The 14,361-nt window shown below is 40.0% G+C and overlaps 1 protein-coding gene across 4 annotated transcripts in view; it reads right to left on the reverse strand.

Annotated features, from left to right (window-relative positions):
- The window catches only part of ANKHD1 (ankyrin repeat and KH domain containing 1), a 111,616-nt gene extending 100,116 nt beyond the window's left edge, over positions 1 to 11,500 (reverse strand). For all 4 annotated transcript variants that reach the window (XM_016214130.2, XM_016214131.2, XM_016214129.2 and 1 more), the window contains exon 1: positions 11,075 to 11,500. In XM_016214130.2, the coding sequence (XP_016069616.2) occupies positions 11,075 to 11,365 (291 nt within the window). In that variant the 5' untranslated portion in view covers positions 11,366 to 11,500. The remainder of the gene's footprint in view (positions 1 to 11,074) is intronic.
- Between the last annotated feature and the right edge of the window lie 2,861 nt (positions 11,501 to 14,361).

Consider the following 14,361-nt stretch of genomic DNA (forward strand, 5'->3'; position numbering starts at 1 on the left):
CTAAGATGTAATAAAATGCCTATGTGAAACTTTTAAAATTCTGTATCATTAAAGAAAATACTACAGGTTCATTTATCTAGGTTTAATACCATACTGAGATAATTTTTCCAAAACTCAACTCATCTCTAATGATATAAAGGATAAAAAGTATTCTTCCTGCCCACCAGGTGTGGCTCAGTGGTTGAGCATCAACCTAGAATCCAGGAGATCGCATTTTGATTCCTGGTCAGGGCACATGCTCCCAAGTAGCCGATCGATCCCCAGTGGGGTGCGTGCAGGAAGCAGCCAATCAATGACGCTCTCATCACTGATGTTTCTCTCTCTCTTTCCCCCTCTCCCTTCCTCTCTCTGAAATCAATAAAAATATATATATTTCTTAAAAGTATTCTTCCTAGCATTTAATCAATATATGAAGAATTGTAATCAGTCACAAATAGTCAATATGAGGACAAACCAGGAAAAAATGTGGGTTATATTACAGAAATATCTACACAGAGCACAGTATTCCATGTTAACTGGGTTCAATGCCTTCAAGGAGGACATCAGTTAAGTGTTCAGTCTCTTCCTTCTTTTCAAAATATTTTGTCAACATTTTGATTTGCTAATATCTACTGTGATGAAATAATTACATAAGATTTATATTAAAACTTGTTCTCAGTCATAGCAATGTACAGATTCAAAATCATCCCTATCAAAAGCCAATAACATTTTTTGCAAAAAGAGAAAGACCCATTCTAAAATTTATGTGGAATCTGATGGGACCCTGAACAGCCAAAACAATCTTGGGGGCAAAAAAAAGAAAAAAAGTTGGAGAACTAACACTTCCTTATATCAAAACTTACTACAAAGGCCACAGTAATAAAAACTGTGATACTGGCATAGAGACAGACATATATTCTGGTTGAGCAGTGGAATGACAAGTGTAAATCAGTAGTGTTCATTTGACTTTCCAGGGTTATTTAGCAAAGTTTGTTCAGAACCAAACAAGTCTTTTCTTGGTTCTCTTTTTCACTCTTTTTGTTGAATTTGCAACCTCTTGATTAAATGTCTGACACATTAACAAATGACCAGCTGCAGTTTTTAGCTCTTTAAAAGGCACCCGAATTATGATTTTACATGCTGGTTATCTGCCCCGTTGTTGTAAAATGCCCACTCCATCAGATGTGTTCCTCAGTCTCTCTTGTCCACAAAATACTTTCCACTTTTCTCAAATTGTCACATTACTAAACGGTGCTACATTAAAGCCCTGTGTTAAGCATCAAAAAAAAAAAGAGAGAAAACCATATAGAGCAATAGAATAGAGGCAAGAGTCCAGAAATCAACCCTCTCATATATGGTCAATCAATTTTCAACAAGGCTGCCAAGACTATTTGATGTCAGAAAAGAGAGTCACCCGGCCAGGCATGGCTCAGTGGTTAAGAGTTGACCCAGGACCCAGGCGATAGGGGTTCGATTCCTGGTCAGGGCACATGCCCAAGTTGCAGACTCGATCCCCAGTCGGGGGCATGCAGGAGACAGACAATCAATGACTCTCTCATCATTGATGTTTCTATCTCTCTATCCCTCTCCTTTCCTCTCCATGAAATCAATAAAGATATATTTTTTAAAAAAGAAAAGAGAGTCTTTTCAACAACCGGTGCTAGAAAAACTGGATATTCACATGCAATATAATAAAGTTGGACCCTTACCTTAACACAATATAAAAAATTAACTCAAAATGGATCAAAGACCTAAATAGGAGCTAAAACTGTAAAATTCTTAGAAAACTTTGAAAAAAAAATCTTCATAACATTGGATTTGGCAATGACTTCATGGATATGATACCAAAAGTACAAACAAACGAAAAATAGATAAACTGGACTTCATTAAAATTAAAAACTTAAGCATAGAAGGACATTTTCAAGACTGAAAAGGCAGCCCATGGAATGGGAGAAAATATGTACAGATTACATTTGTGATAAGAGATTAACATCCAGAATACATAAAGGACTCCCACAATTAAACAATAAAAAATTAACCCAATTAAAAATGGGCAGCCCAGCCGGCGTAGCTTATCGGTTGTGCATCGACCTGGATGCATCAACCTATGATCCAGGAGATCAGGGTTAGATTCCGGGTCAGGACACGTGCCTGGGTTGCAGGCTCAATCCCCAGTGTGGGGGGTGCAGGAGGCAGCCGAGCAATGACTCTCTCATCATTGACGTTTCCCTCTCTCTCTCCCTTCCTCTCTCTGAAATCAATAAAGATGTATTTTCAAAGATAATAAAAAATAAATTGAAATGGGTAAAGGATTTGAATAGACATTTCTCCAAAGAAGATATTAAATGGCCAATAAGCACATAAAAAGATGCTCAACATGCCCTGGCCTGGTAGCTCAGTTGGTTGGAGCCTTATCCCCTACACCAAAAAGGTTAAGGGTTGTTTCCTGCTGGGGCACATACCTGAGTTGCAGGTTCAATCCCAGGTACAGGCACGAATGAGAGACAAACAATCAATGTTCCTCTCTTGCATCAATGTTTCCCCCCCCCTCTTTCTCTCCCCCCCAAAATCAATAAGCATATTCTCAGGTGAGGGTTTTTTTAAAACAAGATGCTCAACATCACTAATCATTAGGGAAATTCCAATCCAAACCCCAATAAGATAACACTTCATACCCATTAGGATGGCAATTATTTAAAATAAAACAAAGCCCTGGCCAGGTAATTCAGTTGTTTAGAGTGTCATCCCAATATGCCAAGGTTGCATCCCCGGTAACGGCACATACAAGAATCAACCAATGAATGCATAAATAAGTAGAACAACAAATCAATGTTTCCTTCTCTAAATAAATAAATAAGTACAGAAAATAACAAGCATCAGCTAGAACACAAAGAAATTGGAACCCTTGTGCATTGCTGGTGGGAAGGTAAAGCTGCTGTAAAAAACAGTATGGCGGTTCCTCAAAAAATTAAAAACAGAACTACCATATTATCCAGCAATCCCACTTCTGGATATATACCCAAAGAACAGAAAGCAGGATTTGAACAGATATTTGTACACCCATGTTCACAGTAGCATATTCACAACAGTCAAAAGGTAGAAGCAATCCAAGTGTTCATCAATAATGGTGGAGAAACAAAATGTGTACACATACAGTAGAAGAGTATCCAGACTTTAAAAGGAATGAAATTATGACACATGCTACAAGTATGAGCCTTGAAGACATTATGCTAAGTGAAATAAGCCAGTTACCAAAACAGAAATACTATAAGATTCCACTTATTTGATATACCTAGAATAGTCAACTTTATCGAGAAAGAAAAGTAGAACTGTGGTTGCTAGGGGCTGGGGAAGGGAAACTGGGATATTACTGTTTAGTGGGTACAGAGTTTCCATTTGGGAAGACCAAAAAGTTCTGGAGATGGCTGGTGGTGATGGTTACACAACAATGTCAATGTATTTAAAGCCACTGAACTGTACACTTCTAAATGGTAAATTTTATCTTATATATATTTTAACACAATGTAAAAAAAAAAGGTTAGAGTGGTAATTTTTATGTAATGTATATTTTACCACAATTTAAAAAAAGAAAACTTGTTCTCAATCTAACTGTCCTCACTACAAACTGTTAAACACATCAAACTTACCTTGGCAACTTACTGTTCTCTGCTCGAGTCTTTAGTTCTTAGGGCTAATTCCTGAGGATACACTTGGCCTTTCTCTTTCCAAAATTGCACACTAATACAAGAGAATCAAACCACTATGATACAGTGGAATATCTACTTTTTAAAAAAAAGCTGATTTCAGAGGGAGGAAGGGAGAGACGGAGAAACATCGATGTGAGAGAGATACATTGATCAGTTGCCTCCCAAGCATGCCCCAACCGGGGATCAAACTCACATCCCAGATATGTGCCCTGATGGGGAATCAAACCCACAGCCTTTTGGTGCACAGGATGACACTCCAACCAACTAAGCCACACCAGCCAGGGTGGGATATCTACTTTTAAAAAAAAACACCCTTTCTACTGCTGAAAACAGCATCCATTAAGAAAAAACAGGAAACTGGAGTGTGTGCAGTGGAGAAAGAACAAAATGTGTTCTTTGACACAACAGTTTCTATATTTCAGCCTAGCAAACAAAAAAAAGCCTTATATACAACTTCACTTTCTTCCTATTTTCAGTAAAGTTGGCTGGAAGAAAGGTAAACCAGTCAGTCATTCACCATAAAGAAATGAACTTCATTCACAGGAACCATACACTGCCAGTAACTACCAACAGAATGGCATACATTAACCCCACCAGTGTTGCGCGTTGACCCATGAACCAGGAGGTCACAGTGCAATTCCAGGTCAGGACACATGCCTGGGTTTTGGGCTTGATCCCCCCAGTAGGGGGGCTGCAGGAGGCAGCTGATCAATGATTCTCTCTCATCATGGATGGTTCTTTCTCTCTCCCTCTCCCCTTCTCTCTGAAATAAATAAGAAAACATGAAAAAATACCCACATACATTAATTTTTACAAATTAATTAGAGTGTAACAATATTGCAAAACAAGTGTTTCCCACATTAGCAAAGTTGCAAATGTTGGTGCAAAGTTGGGTACATGCCTTTCTCTATCAGTGGTTTTAATATTTCTAATTCTTTAAAAATGAATAATGGCCCAGCCGGGCGTGGCTCAGCGGTTGAGCATCGACCCAGGATCCAGGAGATCGGGGTTCCATTCCCGGTCAGGGCTCAGGTTGCAGGCTGCAGCCGACCAATGACTCTCTCATCATTGATGTTTCTATCTCTCTCTCTCCCTCTCCTGTCCTCTCTCTGAAATCAATAAAAGATATATTTTTTAAAAATAAAAATAAAAAATAATAAAAATGAATAATGACAAGGCCTGAACTTTTCAAGTAAGTTCAATCACAAAATTACCTTAGCATAGTACTTCTTCTATGCTCAATGGTACACCTTTGGTTTCCTTCAATATATTGATCTTCATGACAGTCACCAATTTCATTAAATAATATAAAACTTTACCAACACAGTCAACTATGGAGTATATGCTAGTTTGAGATAGGCACTTCTTTTTTTTTTTTTTTTTTTTAAAAAAAAGGTTTTATTTATTTTAGAGAGAGGGAGAGGGAGAGAGAGACAGAAACATCAATGATGAGAGAATCATTGATCGGCTGCCTCCTGCCCACCCCCTATACTGGGATCAAGCTGGCAACCTGGGCATGTATCCTGATTGGAAATCAAACTGTGACCTCCTGGTTCATGGGTTGAAGCTCAACCGCTGAGCCACACCAGCCAGGCGAGATAGGCATTACTTAAGCAACTAATTAATTCATTGGTACAATGCATTGGAAGAGGAACAGTAAAGCAGGACAATTTAGCAGGTAACATAACTAGAATGGGAGCCGTATGACCTATTTTCTACTACAAATTAGCTGTGTGATCCTTGATAAGTCACTTAGCTCAGTGATCCTCAAACTTCTGAGGCTTTACCCAGGGTCCTGACATGAAGTTTCCAATGTGATATTTTGTCAAATACAAATATTTTTAAAATTCATTTTGTAACAGTAGCAAGGGAATTATCTCAAAAATAGAAAACAAGTGGGGAAAAACAGCTTTAAGAGAAATTCACTACATTGTTGTTGTTTTTTTTGAAAGAGAGAAAAAAGACAGACATTGATTTGTTGTTCCACTTATTCATGCATTCATTTGTTGAATCTTTTATGTGCCCTGACTGGGGATCGAACCTGCAACCTTGGCCTACTGGGACGACACTAACCAACTGAGCTACCCCACCAGGTCCTGCATACTTTTCTCATTTCCCTTTAGATCTATGAAAACTTGAACAGGGACTAAGCAAACATGTACTGGAGAAACAGCATTCCATAACCAAAATCTTTGCCTATTTCTTAATCAGAGGAAGCAAAATAATAGCATGGCTTCTGAATTCAGTACTCAATTCAAATCCTAGTTTTACCACTTACTAGCTGTGTAACATTTTAACCTTTTTTTTTGGTTTGTTTTTTTGATTCATCATTTCTCTGAGCCTACATTTATTTGTCTATAAAAATGTAGATAATATACCTACCTCAAAGGGATGTTGAAACGATTAAATAAAATAACGAAAGTATCTAGTACGGTACAGGCATATAATAAGCATTCAATAAATGGTAGCAGTTACCTAAAAATGAGATGAGATAGGGTTATCACCAAGATTCTATGACTTTATAGACAAGCAACAGGAGAGGAAAATTGTAAATAACAAGGTCCAAGAATATTGAAATAATTCACTTGTAGTGGGTTAAAAAAATTTATTTCTTACAACTTTGGTTCTGTAGGAAGGTAAATTTGGCCAAAAAGTAAATAAAATTGGTAGACTCATTTCTTAATACTTGCCAACTCAAGACTAATACTTTAAAAAGCTGCTTTGCTTTCTTTAGAGCAACATATTTTATTTATCTTATCTCTATCACTGAATCAGAAGGCCAGAATTGATTTTCAGAGGGCATCTAGTACATCATCACTCTACTACCAGATAGACTCAGAAAAGAATGTCTTTAAGCATCCCCAGTGCTTCATTCTTAACATGTTTTATTACTGTTTAGATAAAAAGTCTAAATCCTTCTCAAATTTACCATTTAAAAATCTCATATGAATAGTATGTTATCTTTTGTGTAACAATGGGGAAAATAAAAGTACATATTTGTATTTCCATAAAGAAATCCTGAAAGAATATACAAGACATTAAAGGTATATCGGACAGGATACTTGGGAGCAGGGATGAGATCAAGACTTTTAACTGTATTTGTCTTTATTTTACTTTGACTTATGAACTATATGAATGTAATCACTTATCAAAATGTACTAAGTAATAACCAAAAGAAAACCCCTACATATTTCAAGTTTCACAATAAGATTTCCTCCACACATACCAATCAACTGTTTTGACTCACCATTCATGTAACCATACTCATCAATACATCATTGTATATGTAAAGTCTTTAGGCTTTACAGAATGAAACTTGTGCAAGGTTGATACTCATGCTATATAACAAATCATTACAGTTAATAACAAGTAACTTTTCCTTCAACAAGCATCTCCAATGTTTCCAAAATTTCCTCATTAGAATACAAAGTTCTATTTCCTACTTCTCACTTCTGATGACAACTTATAAAGTCCTTTCTACCTTGAACAAAGTCCCCATGAAGGTTTTTAAAAAATTCACTTTCCTGAACAATAAATAAATTTTTCAAAAATAACATAGTACTTGCTCTGGCCAATGTGGCTTGAGCATTGTCCTGTGAATTGAAGGGTCGCCAGTTTGATTCCTAGTCAGGGCATATATGGGTTGTGGGTTCGATCCCTGGCTGGGGCGTGTGCAGGAGGCAACCAATCAATGTTTCTCTCTCACATTGATGTTTCCCTCTTTCCCTCTCTTCCTCTCTCTCTATAAAAAAAAATCAATTTAAAAAAAAGAAAAAAATAACCTCTGCAACATATTATTTTAAATATATATATAGTATTTTAAGTGAAAGTTCCCCAAAATGATAAATTTACCATAGAAAATTTACAGCATTAAAGCTTTCAGAACCCTCTTTCAATTTCTTTCTTGTTCAGGTTATGAGCTCAAGCCTTGAGATGCTATTAAATGCAGTGACTCACCTTGTTTACCTGAAGTTTGAATATAGAGTATTCAGGATAAAATTGCCATCCCTGACAATAAGAGTGGCCTCTAGACCAGTGGTTCTCAACCAGGGGTGATTTTGCCCCCAAGAGACATTTTTGGCTGTCACAATTAAGTGGGTTTTGCTGGTATCTAGAAGGTAAAGGCTAGGGATGCTGCTAATGCATAGGAGAGAGCCCCTCATAACAAATTATCTGGCCCAAAATGTCAATATGTTGCTGTTGAGAAACTTTGCTCTAGATCATAAATAACCCTAAAGGAAATGATCCACCTCCTCTCCTACTACAAAAAGGCAGAATGGAACTTCTGTATGAGTCTGTGCCTTTGACTCTAAAAGTAATTTTCAGGGAGGGGAAAAATTCCCTACAAAGCTTTTGTTATAATTTGCTATAAATTATTACATAAAATGTCTGTGTGCTTTTACCTAATTATAAATACAGCACTTGCCTCAAGATCAGGAAAAAACACCTCATTATGATATAAAGCTATGGTTTCTAAATAGATATGTTTTTTTACACCATGAGACTATATTATTTTTATAATTTTAAAAGGAGGATGTCACATATATAATACACGCAGTATATGCATACATTCTTATGACAGAAAACTAAGTCATAAACCTCATCTAAGTCCCTTCTTTAGAAATTTTATTTTTCTTTTAATTTGCTAAAAAGAAAAGACTACAGATCTAAAATTAACATTTAAAAATTGGTTTTTAAAGAATTTTCAACCTGATCTCTATTCTGAACAATGGGTACATTTCAATAGAATCCATTCAAGTCCTGACTTCTATCAGGGGCCTTTGACAGCTAAGGAATATTCTCATTATGTATGAAGAAATACATAACACATATTTACCCCAATATTTAAAACAAGAACCAAAGAGCCCAAATGGTGGAATTCCCTAAGGTAACACAATCCTCATATAAACATTTACAAAAAGACCCAACCACGAAAACTAAAAGGTCTTTTGACTTAGCCAGGAAGGAAAAGCAACTTTTTTTTTTTCAGCTATAGGCTCTGATAATGAATAGAAAAGAGGTCTTTAGAATACCTACACCCCTATACACCAAATGTATGACTTCAACTAATTCTAGAGCAAATACACTAGGCCTCTATATGTTTCTTACTCATTTCTCACCTAGTTCATTTGGGAAATAAAACAAATTTCACTCTCCAACTACAAACAACTCATTATCTCTATGATGTCTAGATTCTAAATCCTTCATTCTAAAACATCTATGAAAGATGAAAGTAAAGATTTTAGTATTATTCATCAAATGCCAGTCAGCGAGTGTTTTTTGAAGATCATTATTTATGGTCTTCATATTGGAAATTCAAAGGCAATAACATGGGAGAAGACAGCTCATCTTGTCAGGCAGAAAAAAATGCAAGAAATTTGCTTGGGCAAAATAGGTCATTTCACTCACAAAGGCATAGACTATACCCTATGTACTATACAGCAGACACTAGATACTCTAGGAATTTATTCTCTGTGTGATATGGGAGAAACAGGACAAAACAAAATTTCCTTTCTCCACAGGTTAAGAAAGTATCTGTATACACACTGGACATCATCTTAGACTAGTCGCTGGGTATCCTAGAAATCTCCACTCCAAAAATGAGGTCTACATATACATTTAATATCCGAATCCTTTTTAGACAAAGAAAACTGAAGTAAACAGGAGACTAAGGGGTTCTTCTACCATTAGCCTAAATGGGTACAGGAATCATGAAAGATCATTTTTAGGATAAACATCAAAACAAGACAAAAGGTGTGGATTCTGCTCATAGTTTTAACCACATGATATGCAGACTCTAAATGAAATTCTGTGTGTATGTGTGTGTACATACAAGTCTCACAGAAATGACAGAAATGGTTTTCAACAGTTCGTTTCCCAGATATAACACATGAGCCCAAAGAGTTAGAGATTTACGACTTTGGAGGCTCACTAGCACTCTACCTCTAAAGAAATTTAATACTACTTACTATGTAAAAGCAAATGAGTGATCTTTTATCTATTAAAAATAGTCCAAAAAATCAAGGACATCGTCTTTTTATCGGTCTTAGACCAAAGCAAACCTTTCCAGTCTCTTTTACAAGTTTCAAAGAAAAATAAGACTCTAGAGTCTAAAGATGTTCCCACTTTATTTTATAGGTAAAAAGCATATGTATTCTGGGCTCATCTCTCATCAGTTTTCATCAAAGATACAGATTCAAGGGACTAGCTCCCTTACAACCCACACAGTTTCTTCCAAAGCAAAATGCTGGGGTAAGAATGTTTTAGATCTAAAGGAACCCCTGTTCAGACCTAGAATGTAAAACAGTGCATTAACTGTATTCTGCAACTCACAAATACAGTTTCTCCTATTCCTCTCAAATACAACAGCCACAATACTTGTACACACAGAGAAATCCCTGTACTTTAGCACCAAGATCAGAAGTTAAAATAGTTGGTCATAAGGGATGAGCTAGGCACCTTAGAACCCAAATAGAATACTGAGCACTTAGAACAATAGTCATCACAGTACAGTACTGTATCCAAGCCATAGTAAAGAGGAAAAAAGTACATATATAAAATATCTCCTTTTTCCCTAGAGCCCCAAAGATGATGCCTACCATCCTAGGTTGCTCAGACCTAAAAAGGCCCAGTACACCTGAGTTAAAATAAGGACCTGATTTCTAATTTCCCTCACTGGAAAAGATGTCCATAAGGTGCCTCACGTTCTCCAAGCCTAAAAATCCCCAGAGTTCAGCTATCCAGCTACTTTGTAGTAGTACGGGAACTTCCTTTTCCTAACTTCACAAAAGGTTCCAGGTGCAAGGCTCACGTGATTTTTCGGGGTAAAGGCAGGAAGCTCCTTAACACTAACCGGTGCCAAACTAAAGAAGGGAATTAAGAATCCGACTTAAATACACAGAAAAAGCATAAAGCAAATAAATTTCCAACCCCTCAACTTGGGGAGAGGCATAGTGTAGAAATGTTCTTTGAACTAGCTAGCTCTGACTCCCAGTCTCTGTCTCAGTCCCTCTCTCCCTCTCTCGGTCTCCCTCTCTCAGTACCAAGGGCAGGGACTCAGGCAAGACCCCGCCCCCGCCCCCCCATCTCCAAAGCGGGGTGGGCGGGAGGTAGCCTGGTGAGTCCTTGTTCCCGCGCGAAGCTCAGAGACCAAAGGACTCCCCATTGTGGATCTACGGATGGTGACGGGAACCGGTCCGGCTCGAGCCGCGGGCTAAAGAGTAAGCTGAGGGGAGCACTAGGCCCGCACCGCTGCCACTGCCGCCTTAGAGCCGATTGCTGTCAGGAGACTCCGCCCGGGCAGCGGGAGGGTGGCCCCCGCCCTGTACGGGCCCACAGAGCTTTCGTGCCCCAAGCTGTGTGGGAGGTGGGGGGTCCTGGAACCGTACCTCGGACACTTCGTCCTCATCGCTGCCAGATGCACCACCTCCACCCCCGGTCCTCAGCACAGCAGCCGCCAACTTGAAATCCAGCGCCGCGTCCCCTCCGCCCGCACCGCTGCCGCCGCCACCGACTCCCGGAGCAGGCCCGGCCTCCCCAAAGAGTCTCACGGTGCGGATCCCCAGCCCGACCCCTCCCGGCGGAGGCGGCTCCGAGGCCCCGGCTGGGGCGGATCGCGGAGCCACAGAGTCCAAGTCCTCCTCAAAGGAGGTGCCGCCGCCTCCGCCGTCGGTCAGCATGGTTCGCACGCGGAGCCGGAGACACTGCAGAGTCACTCGCGGCCACCGCCGCCGCTGATCCCAGGAACGAGAGGAACAGCAGAAGGAAGAAGCGTCTCCTTCCCCCCGTCCCAGCAGCGCCACTAACTTCTCACTGCCTAACCTGCTGCCTCCCGCCCCCCACACTCGCCACTGGCTACAGCTCCAAAGAGGCTGCAGATCATTGGCCAAGGTAACCCGTCGCTCAGGCTCGTCGTCACGCGCCGCTCGCTGGCTCGGGGCCCCCAAGCTGCTTTGACCCGCGCAGGCCTAGGCGGTTGCGAACACCCGCCTTCTATTCCCCGCGCGCTGACTTCCGGTCTCTTTCTACGTCTATTGGTCAATTCTCTGACTGTCACGTCACGACCTTAAAGTGGATTAGTTGGCCTTATGGTCAGTCATAGTGACCCCTGACAGTGGTAGACTTCATTGGCACCATAAAGTGTCGGTCACTGTGTCACAGGACGTCGCGTGGTACAATTGGTCAATAAGAGTAGTATTCATCCCGCCCCAATCTGAGGTGACGGGAAAGGGTTGGGGAATTTCCACTTCTGATAAAAGTGCCGGCTGAGGTGACGACCTGTGAGAATTGGTGAGATTTGGAGTAGAATTCACCACGCGCTCGGGAGGCTCGGACGTCAAGTATGCAAGAGAGCGGAGGTAACGCAGCTCCCACCTGTCGCTCTGCGCCAGGCGCGGAGACTGTGACCGGAGGTTTGCTGCACCGGGATTGGAGGAAGAAGGAATCAGTCTCGGCTAGGCTCCACCTTCCCGCCAGGCCCTGGTTGGAAGAGCGGAGCGTCAGTCACCAGAGCGTCGCCCTTCTGGGACAGGTGAGGCTACCTAAAGTATCTGCCTCAGGCTCTTTGGGCCCGAGTACTGGGCTGGGAGAGGCGACGGGCAGGGCCGGTCCTGCTGCGCCCCTCCAGCGTTTCTGAACGGAGCCCAGCGCGAGGATTTCAGGGGACAGTGTAGGCTGCTTGGGATGGCCGCCTGGAGGCGATTCGGCCGCCGCGTGCCGGGACGTGGCTGGGCGCGGCAGTTCTACCACCTGCGGGCGCGATCGCCCCGCGGGGCCGCGTTCTCTCGCTAGTGGAAGGCGGCGGGCCTGAGGGCTGGACAGCGCCATGCCTCAGTACTGGGAACTGTCCCACGGAATCAGATCGCGGGGCTGAACGCAGGGGTTAAAAACAGCGCGCGTTCTGGAACCATTTCGAGTTCTGGTGCTGCCACTTGTTTGCTGTGTGACCTCCGGGCGCTTGTTGTTTAATCTCAGTGACTTTCATTTCGTTCATCTGTAAAATGGGGTTCATATTAATACTTCCCTCATTGTGTTGCTGTTATGAATAAATTAGATAATAACAAAAGGCGCTTAGCAAAGTGCCAAACTTAGAGGAAAAATTCATTTTTGTTAGCTACTCCTCAGTTCTCCACCGGAGTCCTGCCAACCAAAGTGATTCTTATCAGATCTCTGCGATGCAATAGAATGCTAGCTAATTCATAGCTAGCAATAGAACGCCACCTCTAAGGAGCTCTATCATTATTTCTATATCCTTTGTCAATAAAGAGGGTTTAAAAATGCTCATGCTCCAACTAATCCTATGATAAAAAATCGCAAGAAAGGCCCTTGGTGAAGTTTGCATGGCAAATGTCCTTTGATCCAGAGAATGTCTGTATGATTTTTAGCCAACGGAGGCTGGCTGAAAGTAAACGATTCAGCATTGTCTCCTCTTTTGCAACTTTAACAAAGGACTTTGTCTATCTTGATTGTGCAATATTTAATATTTCACCTCCCTTAAACTGGGATCTGAAAATTCTAAAGACTATAATGATTTTTTAAATGACTTTAAAAATGGATTCTGCCTAACCTTTATTTAAAGAAGATTTTGAAGATTGTGAAAATTTCTTTATCTTGGTAATTGCTCATTTTGGCGTTTTGACATGCAAAAAGAAAAAAAGGACAGTGTTTCCTATGAGCAGAGCATGTTAGGTAAATGTTCTTCCTAGATAATAAGTTGTAGAAAATGGGAAAAAAGAGTCTAGTACCTTTTCTAGAAAACTATTTTGATGTAAATGCCAAATACACACTGGCTGTAGTTGGAATTTGTGGTACATAATTAGCCCATATCCTCAGTGCTGTTTAAGTTTTCAAGGCATGTGTGACTAGGCCACAACCCAAACTAATAGCACCAACAAAAGAAACCCAGCACTGCCCATCCCACTTCAAAGCTGGATTATCCAGAATTGGTATGGATACATCCTTAGACAAAAACAGGTATTGACTGGTGCAGCATTACAAAGGAACTACTTGTCATTCCTACCACTAGTACAAAAATAATTTCTGATGCAACTCTCTGAACAAACTCAAATTCTTTAAACAAATGTAATGAATCTCAAGGTCAGAGGAAAGTTGGGTATATACGTTTTCCCCAGTATATTTGAGACAGAAAAATATTCTCTCAGTATATAAAAAATACTCCTCTACTCAATGCCTAGCAACCAACCCTGATGATAGCCAGGAAAATATGATTGAGCAATAATTTTTTTTCTCCTGGACTTTTACCTAAGGCACTTACTGTCAGTAGTTTGACAGCAAGTATGAGAGTTAGGAACTCCCAATCTCCTAAATTTGGTGATTGCTGTATAAGGCCTGTATTTAAAATGATTTGATATTTCCATATATACCACATTCATGTGGTTTCACAAATTTGAAAACTAATTGGTGAATATATGAAATCACACTCAATATATTCAATGTAAATATCAATAAGTATTAGTATGATTTTGTGGGTAACCTTAATTTCAATATGTTGTATCTTAAGATGTTATTTACTAATAAAAAATGGTAATACACTGATTTTTCAACTGTTAAATAAGTCATAGAGAGTAAAATCCTTAAATGTATTTTTGTTAGAAATGAGGATTAGAATAAATGTTTTCCCATAGAAAATGAGTGGGAATATTTATTAGGATAGAGT

This window comes from Miniopterus natalensis, chromosome 4, assembly GCF_054644295.1.
Source record: "Miniopterus natalensis isolate mMinNat1 chromosome 4, mMinNat1.hap1, whole genome shotgun sequence".
Lineage (NCBI taxonomy): Eukaryota > Metazoa > Chordata > Mammalia > Chiroptera > Miniopteridae > Miniopterus > Miniopterus natalensis.